At 36.5% G+C, this 15,633-nt stretch overlaps 1 protein-coding gene across 1 annotated transcript in view; it reads right to left on the bottom strand.

Annotated features, from left to right (window-relative positions):
- Positions 1-15,024, bottom strand: part of LOC115518469 (inositol 1,4,5-triphosphate receptor associated 2) — an 82,479-nt gene extending 67,455 nt beyond the window's left edge. The window contains exons 1-2 of the mRNA XM_030321953.1: positions 14,454-15,024; positions 7,765-7,875 (exon numbers count right to left, since the gene is read on the bottom strand). Of these exons, the coding sequence (XP_030177813.1) occupies positions 7,765-7,875; positions 14,454-15,024 (682 nt within the window). The remainder of the gene's footprint in view (positions 1-7,764; positions 7,876-14,453) is intronic.
- Positions 15,025-15,633: the final 609 nt, after the last annotated feature.

Raw genomic sequence — 15,633 nt, 5'->3', positions numbered from 1 at the left:
GAAAAGATGCTCAACATCATTTGTCAGCGAAATACAAATCAAAACCACAATGAGATACCACTTTATACCTGTCAGAATGGCTAAAATTAACAAGTGTTGGTGAGGATGCAGAGAAAGGGGAACCCTCTTGCACTGATGGTGGGAATGTAAACTCTGGAGAACATTATGGACATTTCTCAAAAAACTGAAAGTATGACTACCCTAAGATCCAGCAATGGCACTATTAGGTATTTACCCAAAGGATATAAAAATACAGATTCAAAAGGGTACATGAACCCCACTGTTTACAGCAGCATTATCAACAATAGCCAACCTATGGAGAGAGCCCAAAAGTCCATCAACTGATGATTGGATAAAGAAGATGTGGTGTATACATTCATTCATATATATTGTACATGTATATGAATGTATATATATTCATTCATATATATAATGAAATATTCAGCTATCAAAAAGAATGAAGTCTTATCATTTGCAATGATGTGGATAGAGCTAGGTTGTATTATGGTAAGCAAAATAAGTCATTTACAGAAAGACAAATACCATGTGATTTCACTAATATGTGGAATTTAAGAAACAACACAGATGAAATATGGAAAGTGGGGCAGGAGGTTGGGAAGAGGAGAGAGAAACATACTACAAGAGACTCCTAATGATGAAGAACAAACTGAGGGTTGATGGAGAAAGGTGCTAGGAGACTGGCTAGATGGCTGATGGGTATTGCAGAGGGCACTTGTGATGAGCACTGGGTGTTATATGTTAGTGATGAATCACTGAATTCTACTCCTGAAACCAATATTGCACTGTATGCTAATTAAATAAAATTTAAATTTAAAAAAATTGAATAAACTTACTAAGTTGCATGGTAAAATGACTGAAGAATTCCTTCTTGACTGTTGCACTTAGTACTCCAGAAACAGGAGAGGCAAGAAAGTTAATCACTGAGTTTTGTCCTAGGCCCCAAACACCTGATAACAGTTAAGAAGAGCCAGATCCCAAACATGTTCCAGGACATTAGCTTCAAACAAATGCTGGCATCAGTACCCTTACCTTTGGTAATTTATGGAATAGCACTTATTGTTCACCTGACAATTGCCTTTGGCTGGACCCTACCCTGGATTTCTGGGGGAACATGCACCCTAGATTCTTTTTTTTTGTTTTTCAATTTTTTTTTTTTTTACCGTTTTTATTTATTTTTGAGACAGAGAGAGACAGAACATGAATGGGGGAGGGGCAGAGAGAGAGGGAGACACAGAATCGGGAGCAGGCTCCAGGCTCTGAGCCATCAGCCCAGAGCCCGACGTGGGGCTGGAACTCACCGACCTGGAGATCATGACCTGAGCTGAAGTCGGACGCTTAACCGACTGAACCGCCAAGGCGCCCCCCTAGATTCTCTTCTAATATAAACCCTTAGCAATGGTAAGACTCATTCTTCTCTCCTTTCCAAGTCTCCCAGTCCGCTGTTATCTGTCACTCACACTATCCAATAAATTCTGTTTGCACTTTCTCCAGCTCACATTTGATTTCTATCCTGCATAAAGCCAAGGACCTTCTTGGCTGGTCGTGTGGGACCCTCCCCTAGGTCCTCGTGTGGCATCCACATGACTCCTGAAACAGAACGCTACAGGCACCATTGACAGTCACAGCAAAGTTTATTGCAATGAGAGGCAAGGCCGACCAATCGGGACAGACATTCTTGATCAGAGTGCGGCCTCGAACAGCCGGGGTACAGTTTTTATAGCCGACCACATCGTCTTATCATCACCTGGGAACAGAACAAAGAAATAGTTCCCAGATGGGGGTGGAAATAGTTCAGACCTTCTGCCATTAAGCCGCCACCAGTTGACCTCCTTGACCCTGCCTCCGGCTCCATTTTTTCAAAGTTCTCAACCTGCTCTTGCCCCAATCCAATCAAACACTAATCCAGTTGATTTTCCTTGAACTTTTGTTCCCTTGATTGATAGGACAAGGCTGTTAACTCTTAACCTATAGTGTCAAAACAAAGCTGTTATTTCTCAAGGCTACAGGTCAGCCCTACACTACAATTTAACCCTTACACTCAGACTCAGTCGGCCTGCATCACTAAGAATGTTGTTTGGCTTTCTGCCTGCCTGGGACAGGGAGATTGTCAGTTCTTTCGCCAGCTTTCACTAGCTAGAGTAACTAAATCTTGTAAGGATATAACTTTTACACACTCTTAGAGAAAGCCTCTTGGGTCCATGAGGTTGTTTAATACTGCTAAAAATATTTATTGTGTGTCTCTGCTGAAAACTGAAAAGATATTTGAAAGGATTTAATAATTCTATACTCAGAAATTTGACTAAGTTCAAAGCTGATATTCAGAGCCTGATAAAATGTTTAGGTCTTTGCCCCTGAGCTAAGTATACACAGAGAGAAAAAAAGACATTCTCATAGGTAGATGGGTGTGTCAGCCCTTTGACATCATCTAGGCAGCGACCAAATTCTTTCAGGAATTAAAAATAACTCCTCATTTTACAAATCTAGCCTTTACAGGACCAAGGATGTGGTTCCAGTAACAACTCAAGGACTATCAATCCTTTTACTGGAACCCAAACCTCCCATATTTCTTTCAAATAGTTTGTGTAAAAAAAATCTGCACTACTCCTTCTAGAAGGAGCTTGATTTTTTTTTTTTTCATGGGCCTTTGGAATGTAAGTTTCCAATGTTCTACCTGGTCTTGTCTAGGAACTCTTATCTAGTCCACCTCTTTAAAATGTGAATTTCAGGGAGGTAATTCTTATCAAGAAAAAACAAAAGGGGGAAAGGCCATTTGGGACTTGACTTGCCAAAGAGAAATATAAAACTTAAATATCTTCTTTCTCCACAAATATTTTTTCTAACTTTTTAAACATTTATTTTTGAGAGACAAAGAGACAGAGTGAGTGGGGGAGGGACAGAGAGAGAAGGAAACACAGAATCCGAAGCAGACTCCAGGTTGAGCAAGCTGTCAGCACAGAGCCCGACACCAGGCTTGAGCCCACAAACCGTGAGATCATGACCTGAGCCGAAGTTGGACACTTAACCAACTGAGCCACCCAGGTGCCCCCCTCCACAAATATTTTTAATAAGCTTTAGCCATCCAGAGAGATACCCTTAACTTACTTCATGTATTAGAAAAACTCAAACCCAACTTTTATAACTGGTGAATTTTGTAACTATTTCATGGCAGTTATTTTAAAATTGAAGCTATAAGTTCTATCTGTTCACATGTGTCTCCATGTGTTTATTGTAGGTAAGTGGGGTTTTCTACCTCTGGATGATACTGCTTTGTAAAAGAGCTGTATTTAGTTGGTTTAAAGGCAAGTGCCAAGTGCTTGTAAGAACTGTGCATTCTAAAACTCTCAAAGATAGAAACTAACCCAAATGCTTCTCAAGTTCACATGATTTGGAAAGATATTTGATATAAAAGCTAGCTTAAGGTTGATGGTTTAATTAAAACACATGTATTTAGAGTTATCAACATTAAACATAAAGCAATTGAAGTTTACTAGCCAAAGAAGTTCATATTAACTCTTACAAGATCTTCAAGAAAAAAAATAATAGCTTAGGATAATGGCTGAATTTTTCTACTGTTTATTGAAGTTTCTGTGGGTAATCTAAACATAATTTTTAAAGACAAGTAAATTAAATAGAGGTAAGATAGAAGTTTATAAATGAACTTTTAAGCAATATTTATGTCTACTTCTAGTTTTCCCAATTTCTTTTTGATAACTTAAAAGCTTAAAGTTTTGCTTAGTTGGGTTAAATGAGGAATTAAGTTCATTAAATATCTAGATAATTTCCAAATAAGACAAATACTAAATTTAGATTTATCCACTTTTAGCTTCTCATTACATAATCTAAATGACACTTAGATGTGTTAGTGCTATATTGAAAAACTGAAAAACGCATATGCTTTTAGAAATTATGAAGTGTATTCATAAAGTTTCAAATTTAAAGAATGCTGGTATAACAGTTCACAATTGCTTAATTCTTAAGTTTTCACTAGAAATTAAGGCTTCTAAGGGTTAAGAATTTTAACTAATATATGTAATTAAAGCTCCTAGAAATAATAAGGAAAACATCTCTATGCCAGGAAAGTAGGATGCATTTTTAGTATGAGAAGGTATGAAAAAAATGGATATGCATTTTTTATTGAGGGAGGAGAAAGTAATTTTGTTCCAAAGGGAATCTGGTTGCCTGAAAAGGAAAAAAAAAAAAAAAGGACAAAATTGGAATGTAAAAAAGAAAGTTATAGAATGGCACATGGATGGCTCTGTCAGTTAAGTGTCCGACTTCAGCTCAGGTCATGATCTCATGGTACGTGGGTTTGAACCCGGCATTGGGCTCTGTGCTGACAGCTCAGAGACAGGAGTCTGCTTCAGATTCAGGGTCTTCCTCTCTCTCTCTGCTCCTTCCCCGTTCATGTTCTGTCTCTTTCTCTCTCAAAAACAAACAAACATAAAAAAAAAAAAAAAAAGAATAAAGCTATAAAAGGTCTATGGAAAAAGAATATTTGGAAAGAAAATTTTAATGTGTGGTCAAACTAAGAATATAATTAACTTATCTAAAAACGAATTTTAGTATCTAAAGCTGGTACAAAATTAAAATTTGGTTTCTCTCTTTTAACAGGACAAAGTGTTCTTGGACTTTTGGTCTGCTTTTGATAACAAATTATAAAAAGTTTTTTACTTTCCAAGTATTTTCATAAAATATGATCCTTTTTAAAGAAGTGCTTTCAAACCCTTTAAAAATAAATATTTTTGGTAAATTTTCCCCAAATCAAGTACTATCTGAAGTCTTTTTGACCTGCAATAGTCCCAAGGATTTGTTAAACTAATCAGGCTTATTGGGTATGGAAATGACAAGGGAAACATTGCCAAATAAGTCACACTAAGCCTTTATTGTAGCTGAAAGACTGTGGCACATGTGGATGGAATCCATTCTGCTTTTGCCAAAGGAAAAAAAAAAAGGCCCCTCATTGCTAGCCTTTTGCCATCCTGCTGTCCTTGTAACATGGCATCAGTCTGCTCCTGAATTAGTCTGCTCCTGCTCAGAAATTAAGGTGGGCAAAAAAATGGCCTAAAAGCAAAGATCAGTGGGGCTATGGGAAACCCAAGACAGCTGCTTGTTTTTTTGTGTGTTATTGTGTTTTTGACAAACCCCTTTTTTTGGTTTTGGCACTCCTTCACCCATCACAGGGCATTTAAGATCATTCAAATTATGAATAGACATTATGGGGGGACTTCAATAATATTGTTAAAAAAGTCTACCCAAACATGTCTGACTTATCAGGTCCATAATCCTAGAAAACGGTTTTTGTTCCCAGAGGCCTCAGACTTCCTCCCTCTGTACACCTTGAACACCTGCAGCTGGACTTCATTTAACCACTGCTTAACGTGGATTATCAACATGTTCTTGCTATTGGATGTATGTCTTCTGTATGGGTTGAAGCCTTTCTCTCAAGTAAAGCTAATGCCCACATGGTAGAAAAGATACTGTTAGAAAATATGGGGCATTCCTCCTATAATCTCCATTGACCAAGGTACCCACTTCACTGGGCAAATCCTATGAACCTTAACAAAAACCTTGTAAACCTCTTAGAAGTCTATCAGTATACAACCTTCTGTTGGTCCCTTGTTTCCTCATGCTAGTATGACCAGCCACTGTAGATTAGATGTCTTCTCTAACCTCCCTGGTACATTATATTCTCTGGAAAACATTGGATCCATGTTCGTAGCTGCTTACCAACAAGCAAATGATCTCCCTAAGACTGGAACGCCAGAAAAAGAACAAAGAGGATGACGGACTTAAAAACTGCAAACCTAAAGTTATAACCTGTGAATATCACAAAGAATCGAGAAAACAATGTCATGACCCGTGAATACCACACAGAAGGTCAACAGAGCTTCGAGAACTACAGAGCAGCAGCTGAAAGTAGAGCTAGTGCCTTAAATTTTGATCACACCTCTCAGTTCAGTGGAGAGTCTGATCCAAAGTGGGAGAATTGTTTAAAAATTCCAAAATGGCATTTCTTAGACCAAGTTCCCAAACTAGGGTTCAATACATGATCTAATTGCAGTTTCAACCTCCCCCAGATATAGTCTTACCCAGTCAGTCAGAAATTTTCTGATGGGAACCAAGGAGTCTGCCATAGGGGCTCTCCCCTCCCCCAAAGGAAGATGAGATAACTTGCCTGATAAGACCTCCTGCTCTTCCCCTAAGGAAAAGTGACCTTACCCAGAACAATTTTTTTTTTTTTTTTTTTTGGCTAATAACTTTCTTTCCCTACTCTCCTTCCTATAAAAAACTTCCATTTTGTACATCTCCTCTGAATTCTCCTCTACTTGCTGATGGGATGTTGCCCGATGCCTGAATCATTTAATGAAGTCCATAAGATCTTCCAATTTACTCATTTAAAAAAATTGTTAACAGCCTTCAATCATCAATAGTTTTGCCCTCTGATAAAAATACATAACACCATCTATGTAGAATTCTTGTCAAAAAATAAATAAACCAAACCTTTATCTGATCAAACCTCTAAAGATAGGGGACAGAGAAACAGGTTAAGTGTTCCCACAGACACACAATCACCACAATTTGGAAACTATGAGAAAGTAGAACCAATTTTGTTAACAAGTCAAAATACAAAAAGAGATATAGGAAAGGTACAGGTAGATAAGGCAGGCAACTAATTACAATTAAGCTTTCTTAGATACTGATTTTTGAACACCAACAAGATATTTGATATTAAGAAGTAATGTTACATTTTTAGTCGTGACAGTAGCATTGTAGTCATATTTAAAATCACTCTTCATGTTTTAAAAATATGTATTGAAATATTTACAGATGAAATAATGTGAGGTTTTAGACTTATCATAAAACAATGCTGAGTTGAGGAAAGGAAAATGGGTGGGGTTAAAAAATGAAACCTAATTGGGGCACCTCGGTGGCTAGGTTAAGCTTCTGACCTCAGCTCAGGTCATGACCTCACAGTTTGTGGGATGGATCCCAGCTGTCATCACAGAGCCCACTTCGGATCCTCTGTTCCCTCTTTCTGTCCCTCCCCCGCTTGCATTCTTTCTAATAAACGTTTTTTAAAAAATAAAACATAATTGCGCTGACATATAAGGGTTCATCACATTCTATTTCTGTCTATGTTTGAAATGTTAACACAGTTAAAAGAAATTTTAATCCAAATTAAAAAAAAACAGTGATAAATGAAATTTTGTAAAGTTATACAACAGAACCCACTAATTATGGTTACTCAAAGAAATAACATCACTGATATATTTCCCTCTCCTTTTGTTCAGCTATATATGATTACTACAACGAGCACAAGTTATTTATGTACTAAAAATTACTTGTGGACATTTTAAAAGGAACATATGTCTAAAAAAGCAGAAGTGAAAATCTAAAATTAACAATTTTGAGCTAAACTTTGTACAGTGGTTTTATAAATTTGAGGTATATATTTCCTGTAAGGCATCACTGATGCCTTAGTAGTTCCAATGATTGGAGTTAGTGTCAAAAAAAAAAAAAATCATTCAAGACACTGGTAAAGTATGCAAAATAGGTATTAAGAAATTACAAGGAAATAACCAACACCTAAATAGTCATCCTTATTCCCAAATTAGGTTGCATCCATCACACAAACAACTACACAAGCACCACACATAAACCATTTCCCTTTCTCTCACAATAAAAAGCACAGATGACTTAAGGAGCACTACCAAATATTTCAGCAGATAATTTTCAACTTACCTCTGCATTTTGTGTCACATGCATGAAAAATACTTGTGAGTAACTCTTCACAAGTCCTCTTAGTGCTGTAGGTTACATCTTTCTTGACATTATCGTTTCCTAGTTTCCATCCTATTAGGAGAAAGTTTGCAAATCCAGGTGTTTTCTGTGCTATTTTGTTTTAATTTTAACAGAGAGACAAATTTAAGTAGCAGTCTACAATACTGGTTGATTTGCATAGACAAAGCAAAAATTGATCTTGAACGTTTCATTATCAATTAAAAGAAAAAACGAATAAGTTGTGTTCAAATAGAAAAGAGAAAGAAGGATTTGAGTTTTTGCCTGTAATAGTAAAGGCATTCTGTGAAAAAGTAGTGTAACACAAATAGAAATATTTTATTCTTAATGTTTATCTTGAGAGAGAGCAAGAGCAAGCAGGGAAAGGGCAGAGAGAAAGAGGAAGAGAGAAAGAATCCCAGGCTCTGACAGTGCAGAGCCCGATGTGGGGTTTGAACTCATGAAACATGAGATCACAACTGGAGCTGAAACCAAGAGTTGGGCGCTTAACCGACTAAACCACCCAGGTGCCCCATAAGTAGAAATATTTAATTTTTTTTTAATGTTTATTTATTTTTGAGAGAGACAGAGCATGAGCAGGGGAGGGGCAGAGAGAGAGAGACAGACAGACAGACAGACAGACAGACAGAATATGAAGCAGGCTCCAGGCTCTGAGCTGCCAGCACAGAGCCTGATGCGGGGCCTGAACCCACAGACCGCAAGATCATGACCTGAGCCAAAATCGGTCGCTTAACCAACTGAGCCAGCCAGGCGCCCCTAAGTAGAAATATTTTAAAGACAAATAGAGGGAGAGCAAAAATTACCTATACAGAAAACATGTCATCTTATATTATTTTGCTTTCTCATGCCTAACATATATGGGATTCTGCAAGCATCCGCTAAGTAGAGTTCCTGAAATTTGCATTAAAATTGGCCTGCAAAATTTACATTCTCTTTTGGCTCACCTTATTGGTTCTACATGCTCTTATACGTTTTAGTCCTATACACACACACACACACACACACACACACACACACACACACACACACTTAAAATGGTAGTTTTTAGCAAGACATCTGGGAACTTTATGAATTTTAACTCCCCTATATCTATGTATTTCCATTGTAATGTTCTAATTTTTCCAGAGAAAGTTTGTTTTCAGGTCAGTAGAGAAATACCAATGATTGTGATTATAAATACAATCTGAAATTTCTATCAGGTTTTAATTAAAAGCATAGAAAATACTTACATTTCACATGCAAGATTTTCTTTTAAGAGAGGGGGAAAAAAAGGGTAAGTCTTGCTAGAAGGTGAGAGAGTAGGATCCTGAGCTCACTTCCTCCCACAGACACAGCAAGGTGACAATTACAGTTGACCCTTGAACAACATGGGTCCACTTATATGTGGATTTTTAAAAATAGATATAGCACCAAAAAATATAGTACAATACTGTAAATGTATCTTCTCCTTATATCTTTAGTAACATTTTTCTCTAGCTTATTTTATTAGAAGAATATAGTATATGATACATATAACATACAAAATATCCATTAATCAACCTTTTATGTTATTGGTAATGACCTGAGATACTGGCAGAGATCTTCCACAGCTAAAAGCATAAAAAGAAGGCCATGTTAAGAAGAGCAGGAGAGGGAGAGACACAGTAAAGAACCAAACCCGTGGTGTGGCACCAACCCATAATGAGGAGGTACAGGACAGGTGTGGAGTTCCTCCCTGGGAAGCTAGGGGATCAAGCACCAAATCAGGCACCCTGGGTCCTAGGGACCTGTGTAGTGAAAACAATACTAAGTAGCAATACTTAGGGACCTGTGTAGTGAAAACAATACTAAGTAGCAATACTTAGACAAAATACACTTTAAAACAAAGCCTGTAACAAGAAACAAGGAAGGGTATTACTAATTAAAAAGGGATAAGTCCAACAAGAGAATATAACAATTATAAATACCTATTCTCCCAATATAGGGCACCTAAATACATAAAACAACTATTAATAGACAAAGGAAGACATTGATGGTAACACAGTAATAGCATGGGACTTTAGCACCTCACTTATCAATGGATAGGTCATCCATACAGAAAAGTAATAAGGAAACAGCTTTAAATGACATATTATACCAGATGGAGTTAACAGATACAGAACATTCCATTCAAAAACAACAAAATACACATTCAAGTGCACGTGGAATATTTTCCAAATTATATCTCATTAGGCCATGAAAGAAGTCCCAGTAAATTTAAGAAGACTGTATATCAAGTATATTTTTCAACCACAGAGCTAGAAGTGTAGAAATCAATTACCAGGGGAAAAAAAATGGAAAAAACACAAACACTTGAAGACTAAACAACACGCTACTAACATCCTATGGGTCAATAAGGAAGTCAAAGAGGAAATCGAACAGTACCTGGAGACAAATGAAATTGGAAACACAAAATCTTTGTTGGTTCAAAATCTTTGGGACTTAGCAAAAACAGTTCTAAGAAGGAAGTTTATGGCAATACAGGCCTACTTCAAGAAAGAAAAATGTCAAACAATCTAACTTTACACCTAAAGGAATTAGAAAAAAAAAAAAAAAGCCCAAAGGTAGAAGAAAGGAAACAATAAAGAGGAGAGGGAAAATAAATGAAATAGAGACTGGAAAAAAAAGAATAGAAAAGATGAAACTAAGAGCTAAGTTCTTTGAAAACATTAACAAAATTGATAAACTTTTAACCAGACTTATCAAAAAAAAAAAAAAAAGAGAGAGAGAGAGAGAGAGAGAGAGGACTCAGATAAAATCAGAAACAAAATAGAAGTTACATCTGATACCACAGAAATACAAAGAATTATAGGAGACTACTACAAAATATTATATACCAGCAAATTGAACAACCTAGAAAAAATAGATAAATTTCTAGAAACTTGCAATCTCCCAAAACTGACAGGAAGAAATAGAAAATCTGAACAGACCACTTATTAATGAAATTGAGCCAGTAGTCAAAAGCTCCCAACAAACAAAAGTCCAGGAACAGGTAGCTTCACAGTTGAATTCTACCAAACATAAAGATTTAATATCTATTCTTCTCATATTCCAAAAAAAAAAAAAATAAAGCTTCCAGTTCATTCTATGAGGCCAGTATTACCCTAACACCAAAATCAAAGACACTACAAAAAAGGAAACTACAGACTAATATTTTTGATGAACATAGATACAAAATCTCCAAAAAAATATTAGCAAAATGAAGTCAATAGTATGTTAAAAGGACCATTCACCACAATCAAGTGGGATTTATTTCATGGATGATTCTATATGCACCAATCAATCCACGTGATACACCACATTAACAAAATGAAGGATAAAAACCGTATGATTATTTCAATAGATGCAGGAAAAGCATTTGACAAAGTACAAAATCCATTCATGATAAAAACGTCAACAAAGTAGGGTTAGTAGGTTTAGAGGGAACAGATCTCAACATAGTTAAGGCCTTATATGAAAAACCCATGGCTAACATTAGACTCAGTGGTGAAAAATTGAGTCTTAGAACTTTTCCTCTAAGATCAGGAACAAGACAAGGATGTCTATTCTCACCACTTTTAGTGGAAGTTCTAGTCACAGTCATCAGATAAGAAAAATAAAAGGCATCCAGATTGGTAAGGAAAAAAGTAAAACTGTCACTATTTCCAGATGACATCATACTATGTACAGAAAACCCTAAAGACTGCAGCAAAAACTCTTAGAAGTATAAATGAATTTAGTAAAGTCTCAGGATACAAAATCAACATACAGAAATCTGTTGCATTTCTATATACTAATACTAATAACAAAATAACAAAGAGAAATTAACAACCCAATTCACAGTTGTATCAAAAAAAAAAAAAAATCCCTGGGAATAAATTTAACCAGAGGGGACATACCTGTAGTCTGAAAACTATAAGACATTGATCAAAGAAATTAAAAACAATACCAATAAATGGAAAGATACACCATCCTCATGGATTATAAGAGTTAATATTGTTAAAATGTGCATACTACCCAATGAAATTCTGTAGATCTAGTGCAATCTCTCAAAATACTACTAATATTTTTCAAAGAACAAAAACAACAAATACTAAAATTTGTATGGAACCACAAGAGACCCCAAGTAGTTCATGCAATCTTGAAAAAGAAGAACAAAGCTGGAGATACCCCAATTCCAGATTTCAAACTATCCTACAAAAGCTACAATAATCAAACCAGTATGGTACTGGCACAAAAACAGACACAGAGATCAATAGGACAGAAATCAAAGCCCAGAAATAAACCCAGACTTATATGGTCAATTAATATATAGAAAAGAGACAATAATACATAATAGGAAAAAGATCATCTCTTCAAGAAATGATACTGGGAAAACTGGACAACTATACGCAAAAAACAAAACAAAACAAAAAAAAAAAGAACTACAGCACTTCCTTACATCAGACACAAAAATAAAGTGGATTAAGTATCAAATGTAAATGCTGAAACCATAAAAGTCCTAAAAGAAAACACAGGCAGTAAACACTTGGACACTGACCTTAGCAATATTTTTCTGAATCTTTCTCCTCAGGATATGGAAACAAAATCAGATGTAAAGTATTGGGACCATGGCAAACTAAAAAGCTTTTGCACAGCTTAGAAAACTATCAACAAATGAAAAGGCAACATATTGAATGTGAGAAGATATTTGCAAATGATATATCCAATAAGAAGTTAATATCCGAAATATGTAAATAACTGAACTCCAAAAAACCAAATAATCCAATTAAAAAATGGTGAGAGGAACTGTTCCCAAAGATGATTCCCATCAATATGGCCAATGGACTCATGAAAAGATGCTTGACATCACTAATCATCAGCGATATACAAATCGAAACCACAATGAGATGTCACCTCACATCAGTCAGAATGGCTGATATCAAAAAGTCAAGAATAACAATTTCTGGGGAGGATGTGGAGAAAAGGGAGCTCTCATGAGCTGTTGGTGGGATTATAAACTGACACAGCCACTATGGAAAATAGTATGGAGTTTCCTCAAAAAATTAAAAATGGAAATAACTAATAATTGCACTTCTGGGTATTTATGCAAAGAAAACAAAACATTAAGTTGAAAAGATATATGCATGCCTATGTTTATTGAAGCATTATTTACAATGGCCAAGATATGAAAGCAATGCAAGTGTCTTCTGATAAATGATAAAGGAGATGTGGTGTGTGGATATAATATATATACATGTATATATATGTGTGTGTGCGCGTGTGTGTATATGTGTGTGTGTATGTATGTATATATATATCTATATCTATATATATCTATATATATATCTCCAATAGAATATTACTCAGCCATATCAGCCATAAAAAAGAATAAAATATTGCCATTCAGGATAACACAGATGGACCTAGAAGGTATTATGTTAGGTGAACTAAGTCAAAGACAACACCCATATACTTTCACTTAAGTGTGGAATCTAAAAAACCAAATAGGGAGTACCTGGGTGACTCAGCTGGTTGAGTGACTCTTGATTTCGGCTCAGGTCATGATCTCAGACCATGGGTTAGAGCCTCTCACTGGGCTCTGTGCTGGCAGTGTGGAGCCTGCTTGGGATTCTCTCTCCCTCTCTTTGCCCCTCCTGCCCTCCCTCTGTCAAGATAATAAGCTTTAGAAAAAGTTAAAAAACAAAACAAAACAAAACAAAAAGGAAATAGACTTAAAAAAATACAGAAAACAAATTAGTGATTGCCTGAGGGGAGATAGATGACAGGATAGGTGAAGTGGATTAAGAGGTACAAACTTTTAGTTCTAAAATAAATCATGGGGATGAAAAGTACAGCATAGGAAATATAGACAATAACATTGTAATAACTTTTCATGGTGACAGATGTTAACTACACTTATGATGAGCATTTAATATATAATTGTTGAATCACTATGTTGTACATCTGAAATTAATAGGTCAACCATATATCAATTAAAACAAACTTTTTTAAAAAAATAATTTAAAAAAAAGAAAAAAAGAAAAGCATACTTTATTTTTTTTAATTTTTTTTTTCAACGTTTATTTATTTTTGGGACAGAGAGAGACAGAGCATGAACGGGGGAGGGGCAGAGAGAGAGGGAGACACAGAATTGGAAACAGGCTCCAGGCTCTGAGCCATCAACCCAGAGCCTGACGCGGGGCTTGAACTCCCAGGACCACGAGATGGTGACCTGGCTGAAGTCGGACGCTTAACGGACTGCGCCACCCAGGCGCCCCGAGAGAAGCATACTTTAAAACGGAAAGATGGATGCTTCCATCCAGGTTTTTTTTTTTTTTAATTTTTTTTTTTAACATTTATTTATTTTTGAGACAAAGAGAGACAGAGCATGAAGGGGGGAGGGTCAGAGAGAGGGAGACACAGAATCTGAAACAGGCTCCAGGCTCCGAGCTGTCACCACAGAGCCTGACGCGGGGCTCGAACTCACGGACCATGAGATCGTGACCTGAGCCCAAGTCGGCTGCTTAACCGACTGAGCCACCCAGGCGCCCCAATCCAGGTTTTAATCATGTGGGTTGGGTAGCTCAGGTGTTCAGAAAGTGATATGCTTATTCCTTTATTGGAAGAACAAACATTAAAAGATGAATATTTACCAGCTTCGTTTAGAGATAAGTTTTTCCCCACTGAATCCTGAGAAGTAAAGCATTCAGAGCGCTTTTCAGAGGTTGAATCAAAGTCAAGTATTAAGGCACTTAAGTTATTTTCACTAGAATAGTTATTCAAATCCTTGTTAGAGAAGTGCTCCCCTTTCCTGGTCTGTGATACCAAAGATGTGTAATGCTGAGAGCTCTGTGATCTTGGCCTTGAGAGGTTTTCTGAACTTGTGAAGGGAACAGAGTATGTTGCATTCTCAGGAGAGCAGAGAGGAGAAACGGTTAGGGTTCTTGGAGACGCTATTTGAGGATATGAAATGAAGGCATCATCTTTCTCAGAATGTGAGAAACGTGTGTTGGGCCAGGGAATAGCAGCAGCCATTTTCGTCAGGACCTCTTCAAAATCTTTCTTGAAGTTAGTCTGTGGACCGTCAAAACGGCTAGATTGGTATTTGATAATCTGTTGAATCGGATCTGAAATCTCTTCTCTCTTTTGGATGGCTCTGATTTTTCTGCAAATGCTTTCCACTGGGTTATGTCGCTTGTCGGTTACCTTTCTTGCAGAGGCCATTGTTGACCTTCCTCCAATTATGCAGATGAAGTGACTAAAGTGAAGGTAAAAGTAGACATGTTTTGTTTTAAGTTAGCATTGTCCTAACAATAATTTAGCAGTGCTATTTATTCCTAAATCAGCTTTGGAGGGATTAAGATGTCTTTATGGAAAACAGTTCAAAGGTTCCTCAAAAAGTTAAAAATAGAACTGCCCTACAATCCATCAATTACAGTACTGGGTATTCACCAAAGGATACAAAAATACAGATTCAAAGGGGTACATGTACCCCGATGTTTACAGCAGCATTATCAAGGATAGCCAAACTATGGAAAGAGCCCAAATGTCCATCCACTGAAGAATGGATAAAGAAGATGTGGCAGATATTTATATAATAGATTACTCAGCCATCAAAAAGAATGAAATCTGGCCATTTGCAATAATGTGAGTGGAGCTGGAGTGTATTATGCTTAGCGAAATAAGTCCATCAGAGAAAGATCATATGATTTCACTCATATGTGGAATTTATGAAACAAAACATATGAACAGAGGGAAAAGGAAAAAAAGAGAGAGAGGAAAGCAAGCCACAAGAGACTCTTTACGATAGAGGAAAAAAAAAGACTGGGGGTT

This window comes from Lynx canadensis, chromosome B4 (assembly GCF_007474595.2).
Source record: "Lynx canadensis isolate LIC74 chromosome B4, mLynCan4.pri.v2, whole genome shotgun sequence".
In the NCBI taxonomy this organism is placed as follows: domain Eukaryota; kingdom Metazoa; phylum Chordata; class Mammalia; order Carnivora; family Felidae; genus Lynx; species Lynx canadensis.
Note: the sequence above shows the minus strand (reverse complement) of the source record. Positions and strands in the feature narration are given on the sequence as shown.